Below are 8,882 nucleotides of genomic sequence, written 5' to 3' on the forward strand. Positions count from 1 at the left end.
AACTTGTCTATAGTCTGTATGGTTGTAACTTGTGTATATTCTGTACGGTTGTAACTTGTCTATAGTCTGTATGGTTGTAACTTGTCTATAGTCTGTATGGTTGTTACTTGTCTATATTCTGTATGGTTGTAACTTGTATATAGTTTGTATGGTTGTAACCTGTCTATAGTCTGTATGGTTGTAACTTGTATATAGTCTGTATGGTTGTAACTTGTCTATAGTCTGTATGGTTGTAACTTGTCTATAGTCTGTATGGTTGTTACTTGTCTATATTCTGTATGGTTGTAACTTGTATATAGTTTGTATGGTTGTAACCTGTCTATAGTCTGTATGGTTGTAACTTGTATATAGTCTGTATGGTTGTTACTTGTATATAGTCTGTATGGCTGTAACTTGTATATAGTCTGTATGGTTGTAACTTGTCTATAGTCTGTATGGTTGTAACTTGTCTATAGTCTGTATGGTTGTAACCTGTCTATAGTCTGTATGGTTGTAACTTGTCTATAGTCTGTATGGTTGTAACTTGTGTATATTCTGTACGGTTGTAACTTGTCTATAGTCTGTATGGTTGTAACTTGTCTATAGTCTGTATGGTTGTTACTTGTCTATATTCTGTATGGTTGTAACTTGTCTATAGTCTGTATGGTTGTAACTTGTCTATAGTCTGTATGGTTGTTACTTGTCTATATTCTGTATGGTTGTAACTTGTATATAGTTTGTATGGTTGTAACCTGTCTATAGTCTGTATGGTTGTAACTTGTCTATAGTCTGTATGGTTGTAACTTGTCTATAGTCTGTATGGTTGTAACTTGTATATAGTCTGTATGGTTGTAACTTGTCTATATTCTGTACGGTTGTAACTTGTATATAGTCTGTATGGTTGTAACTTGTATATAGTCTGTATGGTTATAACCTGTCTATAGTCTGTATGGTTGTAACTTGTGTATAGTCTGTATGGTTGTAACTTGTCTATAGTCTGTATGGTTGTAACCTGTCTATAGTCTGTATGGCTGTAACTTGTCTATAGTCTGTATGGTTGTAACTTGTCTATAGTCTGTATGGTTGCAAACTGTCTACATTCGTTTTATAATAACGATACAGCATTTTTAGTTTTGCTTACAACTGTAAGCAACTGTGTAAAATGCAACGATTGTACAAAGTATAACTGCAAAATTATAGGCTTTTTTTAACAAATTCTGTGCAATTGTTGGCTAGGGTGTATGCAGCTCAAAGTTAGCAAATATATCTCAAAATGAAGCCAAGTTTTTCAATTGTAAAAGTCAATGCTATGTTCCTAGGCTTCTTACTATTGTATTACCTTTATAATGTCCGAAGTTCTTGGAGTCATTTTTCTTTTTCCACTTTTGTAACTGACAACATTATATCGCACCAAAAAGTCTCCAGTTTGTCATGAAAATTGTTTTGCATAAAAGACCGATGACACGTTTGTGCCTGTCAGAAAGCCTGGCAAGCAGAAGATTGTGCTTGGCAACATGTACATATGCATTGTACATGCATGTTTATACATGTGCAAACTTGTCGAAAGCATCAAATAGAAATATGGCTAAAATTGTCTGAAACTAAAAGTGTTACAAAACAAAATTGCATTACATGTTGCAATGCTGTTAGTTTTAGAAATTACAAGGTTTATGTATATGTAAGGCCTTTGTTACTTTTACAGCCTGCTAGTAGCATGCATAAAGCAGTCAGTGAAGATGACATCTTTGTCATGATTAAAACCGGTGAAGTTTATCACAAAACTAGAGGTGAGTAATATTTCACAGACATTGTTATATCAATATAGACAATATATCAGACAGTTTGTAGACTAGTTTAATGAGTGAAATGAACAGCCTACTTGGCAGCAACTGATAGGTAGAATCTGTTGCACAGAATTTTGAAGCTAAAAACTGAAGTGTCCAGATACGTAAGAGACGATTTAGATAGGCTACAAGTGTTGCTGGATTACTTTGACGATATTTGCCTCGAATAGATACACTTTAGGGTGATATGTAAGGATATATCAGATTCTCTGTAAGTTAGAACAGAAATATTTTTAGTCAGTAGCTCGTAGTTCCTGTTGGTCAAAACATCAAGTAGTCAGAGCTTGTATCTTCTTGGACTAGTCAAAGGCAATCACTCAGTCATCATTATGGTTGTTGTTCCAAGCTTTTGCAAACAACCTTAAAGGTTGTCTTGCAACAAAAATCACATTACAGTTATTTGGTATCAAAAGATTCACCATATCTTACTCTGCTGTGTTATAAGGTGCAAAATATGTCGAAATGTGATTACAAGCACTTAAAAAACTCAAAAATGAACTGTCAATCAGCCATCACGAAAATGCCATAGATTGGAATCCCTTTCCAAAATGGCTCAAATGGGACATAGTAGCTGAACACGATGGCTTCTGTTTACACTTTCATGCAACCTCATTCGTTGAAATATTTTCACAAATATACTTCACGCATTCTAGAAAACCATGTCTATTGTCCTTGCGCATCTATTCCGTCATCATTGTAATGCTGTCACTTTGAGCAATGATATCTCAAAGCCTACCATAAAAATTCGTTTAATTTTTTAACCTTAGCTCGAAGGAGTGCATAATCATATCATCCTCTGATAAATATGATGAGTCTTGTGGTCACCTGTAATAATCAAAAATTGCTGCAGAAAAATTCGCGCTATTTAGCCGGAAGTATGGGTCACATGATCAGATTATGACTAGATGATTAGACCAAACTGAAGCAAAACTGTAAAGTAGTGAGCATCTTTATTTGATAAGGATTTTCCGGTAGAACCTGAAGTGTTTGTTCTAAACTAGTGCTAAGAGACATTTTATATTGAGCCTTTTATTGGCCTTTCATTTCACGCGATAACATCATGTGTCAAAACAATCACCACAATGTTTGAGTCTGTCATCGAAATAAAGAGATTCCAAACTACAGTGTTTTTGTGATGGCTGCGATTAACTGTTCATTTTTGAGCTTTTAAAAGCTTGTAATCACATTTCCACATATTTTGTAGCATGGCAAAGTAAAACATGGTGAACCTTTTGATAACAAATAGCTGTAATGTGAATTTTGTTGCAAGCAAACCTTTTAAGTGTCTGGTAAAAGGATCATTAATCTATAATGACAGGGCGTGTACAGGTACATGTTGCTCTATGAAACAAAACGTTCGTAAATTTTCTGTGAAATGATGAGTAAAATGTCTGAAAATATCGTAGGGAAATTTTTAGCCTTTGTCTCAAGGCTAAATTTTCATACGAACCACTCTTCCTTTATGACGCCATCTTATCATTAAGTTGTTTAGAGGTAGTCATACCATGCCGTCATGTAATAAACAAATGAAATGGAGAATTGAGGAGCTTTTCTCTTGTTTACCTGAAGTGCCACTACAGATGAGGCTCTGGACAGGCCGTCTTAAGCATAAAGAAATCAACAGTGAAAAACTGGACCCTTCCATACCAACGGTCAAGGTTGATGCACCAAATACTGAGCGAGGTGAGATGTAACTCAATAGATTGCTTTTGAAGTTTGCATTGTGGATAATGTGTACCTGGTCTTGTGCTGGCTGTATTGCAGGTCATTGCGCCAAGTTTTATGCAATACTGAAAAGGGCTCTACAAACGGAGAACATCCGGAAGAAGCCTTGGCTAGTCATTGTAGACGATGACACTATTATGAAGTATGTACCATTGGGAGTGTGCAATAATGACACATAACATCTAGTGTGTAGAGTTATCATAACGTAGTTATAATAAATGCAACCTGTAATTTGGTGGTACGAAAAATGACATTAAATCTCTTTCTTTTCTAGTGTGACGAGACTAGCTAAACTGCTGTCATGTTACTCAGTCAAGGATAAAATAGCCTTAGGTGAAAGATATGGCTACAAGGCGCATGATGGTTATGGATACTCATATATCACAGGTGGAGGCGGGTAAATTTCTTACATTATGTTAGGGCAGTTACTTTGTTTAATCATCTTGAGAGGATAGCAGGGATATTATAATATGTTGCAAGTATTTGTCAACGTATTAGTTACAATTTTCGCAGTGACAAATGTCGAGAATCGAGATAGGCCTGGCTTATTTCCGTGTATGTATATTAAGCGAGTTGACCTTTGATTGTTAACACTTTCTAATGCTGTCAACCAGTGCTGAATAGTTTTCCGATACCAAGAATTATAACTTACATGTTAGAGCTAATGGCGAACGTTTGAAAATTACGTTGTAATGCGTATAATTGCTTATAATAAATTGTACACCTATATAAAATAAGAGGAAAAGGTGTGAAATAAGTGCCCAGCCTCGCCCTTACGAAGCTGTTAACTGTCTTCGCAAATGTAACAGTCAATTTCCATTTTGGGTGAATTGAAATATGCATGCTCTATGTTGCTTATACCCATTTCCTAATAGAATGTACGTTTGACCGATTGGACGCCAGTCCTAACAACCACTTCTGTTACTCCATACATTATCGCTACGCATTCGAATCCCATAGATGCTATTTTCCCTCCCGAAAATCTATCCCTTGCGACAGACGGATACGGTTCTTATTATAGTAAAGACTCGCGAATGCTTGGTGTTGCACGGGTGTTAAAAAAGTTTTTGCGCAGAAAATTTATTTTTAATCAACATATACAACATTTACCATTCTAACTTTTAAATGAAGGTGTTTGTTTATTTCTGTGTGTGTTATAAGTTTATACTATATATACATATATTTATAGTCAATAACTACACTATATATCTCAAATTTTGTGTGTAATTCGGTTTGTCCAGCGATAGCTATTAAAATATTGGAATGAAGAATCTGTATCGCAGAAGATTTGATCTTGGAACAATCCTGGGAGCCAGACAAATAAATATCTTACCAATTAAGCTAAGCAAGATTAATGGATTCATTGGGCGATATATGTCACAATGTGGGTGAAAATACCCATATCACCCTGCATACAAAGTTACATCATTTTATGCTTGCTCTCACGGCTCATAGTGAATGCTAGAAGTACTAGCTTACTCAAATTAGCCATTGATGTGTGCAAATGGCAAATGGCAGGCAACTACATTCATTACCTATCACATTTTCTAAGCTGATTTGCAACGGCGGGCATTTCGCTAGTACTTGTATATCTACAAATTTCTGTCGTTCACCTGTCGGGTTATAGAGATAAAGTTTTAGCAACAAAGAATCACCTTTGTAGTGAATTTGAACCGCGACATTCTAATAGCAAGTCTACTAACAAGTGCACATAACCAGTTAACCACAAGGCTAAGCCGTTCTTATCACACCCAATGCTCTTACCATATACTGCATATATCCATATACTGCATATATCCACATACTGCATATATCCACATACTGCATATATCCATATACTGCATATATCCACATACTGCATATATCCACATACTGCATATATCCATATACTGCATATATCCATATACTGCATATATCCACATACTGCATATATCCATATACTGCATATATCCATATACTGCATACAGTTGTGTGCAAAATACTTGGGACGCAAAGAAGAATATTAATATTTAGCTGTAAAACATCATTTTTGTATCAAACTCCTGTTACATATATATGAACCCACACATTTTTGGAATCCTCAGAATGTTAGAAATCTAATAATAATAAAATAAATGCACTAATTGCAACTTCTCATGAGATACTGAGTTTCAAAGCTCGTCACTACAGAAAACCTGTATTTTTCCACAATTTAGTTCATAATTCGAACTGTGTTTCGTGTCACTAAATGAGTTATAAAATCTAATGAATAACTCTTTTATATGTTGGTGGCCCTGAAAAATGCCATTGGGGTTGTGTAGTGGTACATCAGTACTTAATTGAACCACCTTTGCTGGAAATAACCATGCGGCAGCGATGGGGCATGCTTTTAATCAGTCTCAGAAGTTCTTCTTGAAATATCATCCTGTGTCAGGCCTTCACTATCCTTTTTTTAGTACAAGTTTGCTTGAAGCTCTCCCATCTTTCCTCAAGATATTTTTCAGTGTCTTCCAAAAGTTTTCAATCGGATTCAGATCCGATGTCTGAATCTCCAGTCTTGATGTGCTTTTGCCCAATCCAATCTCTTTCCCTTCTGAACAGATGAAAGCAATGGTTTCTTCCTGGCACGGCGTCTGCTTAGCCCACCCTCTTTCAACCTTCTCGTCACTGTAAACCTGCTTGCTTCCACACCTGTTGACTTTTTCCAGTCAACAGCTAACTCAGGACGGGATTTACGCCTGCTGTCTCGACCCAGTTTACGCAAGACCCTATCGCTACGAAAAGCTGACTTTCGTTTCCGTCCACTGTTTCCCGCTCTCTGGTCGTCAATCGTTCCAACTTCTTTCCATTTCTTTATAATATTATGCACTGTAGACTTTGCAATTTTCAATTCTGCAGCAATTTCTCTCACAGTCTTGTTCTGTTTACTGTAAAGGTGCACCACAGAATACTTCTTGTCGCGAGAGATGACATGATGAAATCAAATGAATTTATCAAACTTCTGCTCAGCCTTTTATACGAAAACTGTAAATGTCTGAGAGAGTTACGATAAACAATGCACAGAAATGAGATAAAGGAATGTCTTTGAGATAACTTTAATTCAGTTTTGACATTTTCACTCGTATCAAAAGCCAAATTAGAAAGACAAATGAATTGAAGAACAGGTCTAAACAGTGAAAGGAGATTATGGTCCATGTGCTCCAAACATGGAGACAACATATCAGTAATTTATTTTATCTTGTCGAAAGTAAGATGAGTGCATTCCTTACACTCTGAGCTTTTCATTGATGTGTACAATTATAAGATTAACTTCAATATTACTCAGTCTAGAGCAATTTAAACATTATGTAAGCATTTATAGCATAATTGCATAGGTGTCCCAAGTATTTCGCACACAACTGTATATCCATATACTGCATATATCCACATACTGCATATATCCAAATACTGCATTATTATACTAAATTATTAATTATTACCATGCAACCTCAGGTTACCCAAGATGCCCGTTATAGGATTTTTTCATCTTACTATATGGAACACGATATTTTTTCATCCTCGCCATACGAGGACAAATTTTTTCCATTGTTTTGGCGCGACATGATATCAACAAAGATTTTTATCGAAGTTAAAATTTGATGACTGATGATAAGAATAGTGATATGCTATCCACCAAAACCCCTTCCACAACTTCTAATGCTCGCTGGCTCTCTATCTCAGTTCAGCGCTATTCGTTATAAATTATAGTTGAAACGAAACCGAAAACAGATGTGATAAAATTTTAGCCTTTGACAAAGCTGAAGTTTAGTAAAATGCATACTAAAACTTAGCATTAAGTAAGCTAAATTCATTCAAGTTAAATTCAACGTTTATGTAATTTATACGTCTGTTTCGAGAGGTAAGAACTTTCCACGGTACATAATGCACGTAGAACATTGTAATGTTACATTTTTCTTCAGATCATACCCGCTAAATACACTAAAGTTACTGTAGGTAACTATAGTTGCTAAGGTTGATTACTATTTTTTTGTTACTAGTTTTTAATATGTACATAAAATATGTATATAAATTTTGATGATTTTACCAGGGAGTGTTTGCATTAGATAATTACTATGGATTCACTTGCTACTCTCCGACATTTTCGTTTTGCGATGACAACACTAAAACGAATTAGAATCACATAATTGTATACCAAATAATTTTTCATTATAATCATAGCAAAACAGACTATTTAGCCATTACTTGCTGATTATTTCATATTTACATTTAAACATCTTTACAGTTGTTTTCTTTTTCTCTCAATTTATTTCAACAGCACAAAAGTCTTTTCTCATGATATGAAGTTTGAATAGTAACTATTGTTATATGTTCAATAGTAACTGTTGTTATATGTTGAATAGTAACTGTTGTTATATGTTGAATAGTAACTGTTGTTATATGTTGAATAGTAACTGTTGTTATATGTTGAATAAAAATAAAACTTCTGTGCAAAGACTTTAATTACTCTGGCATTCACCTAGTATAAATATATTTATACATTTTGGGAAAGTCTGGGCCCATATTTTTGTTGCTAGTATATTGGCAGTCCCATGCGGCATTAAAGATTGACAGGTGTAATAAGTATGTCCACGAATATGGCAAGGTGGCTGCATGGCGTAGTGGCTCGCACACCTATCTGCAACACTGGTGTTTCCATATTCAACTCCTGTGCAAAGCGATTTTTTTCATTCCAAGAGTACATATTTTACCGCTATAACTGGACATGCGACAGACCAACAAACATTTAGATATACCGTGATAGATTGGGTATCTTTGTACAAATGCAATTGGCTAGCTGTCATTTTATTTGTTATATAATCATACAACTGAAAATGTCATCCCATGTGCATAATGTTTTCATACCATATTGTTTTTTCATTCTGCAGGACAGTGCTGAGCATGCCCTCTGTCAAAGCCATCATAAATGGTGGCTATAAATGTAACAAACCTGATGAGCCCGATGACATGATGCTTGGTATCTGGCTTCGTTCTCTTCAGATCCCTGCTCTACATAGCAGCTTATTTCATCAGGTGATTTTAATATAGGCTATGTCTATGTGTAAGTAAGGTAGAATTTTAATGGGCGCTAAGGCTATGACTTCAAAAGATATAATCTATATAGGCATCACGACAGTCTAGGTATATGGTACAATTTTTGTGGGCACTAATTTTATATCCATTTATAAGGTATAATTTTGTTAAGCGTCAATGCTTTTGTAAGAAGGACCAAAGGCTATGTTAATGTCTAGGAAAGATACAGCCTTGGTGAGCATTGAGACTGTTTGTTCGTCCCAATCTTAAAATTTGGCTATTCGT

At 35.3% G+C, this 8,882-nt stretch overlaps 1 protein-coding gene across 1 annotated transcript in view; it reads left to right on the forward strand.

The window, feature by feature from the left end:
* LOC137389483 (beta-1,3-glucosyltransferase-like) overlaps positions 1 to 8,882 on the forward strand; it is a 44,081-nt gene that overhangs the window by 34,319 nt on the left and 880 nt on the right. The window contains exons 5-9 of the mRNA XM_068075535.1: positions 1,682 to 1,766; positions 3,393 to 3,506; positions 3,588 to 3,690; positions 3,823 to 3,945; positions 8,453 to 8,597. Of these exons, the coding sequence (XP_067931636.1) occupies positions 1,682 to 1,766; positions 3,393 to 3,506; positions 3,588 to 3,690; positions 3,823 to 3,945; positions 8,453 to 8,597 (570 nt within the window). The remainder of the gene's footprint in view (positions 1 to 1,681; positions 1,767 to 3,392; positions 3,507 to 3,587; positions 3,691 to 3,822; positions 3,946 to 8,452; positions 8,598 to 8,882) is intronic.

Source organism: Watersipora subatra, chromosome 1 (genome assembly GCF_963576615.1).
Source record: "Watersipora subatra chromosome 1, tzWatSuba1.1, whole genome shotgun sequence".
NCBI classification, from domain to species: domain Eukaryota; kingdom Metazoa; phylum Bryozoa; class Gymnolaemata; order Cheilostomatida; family Watersiporidae; genus Watersipora; species Watersipora subatra.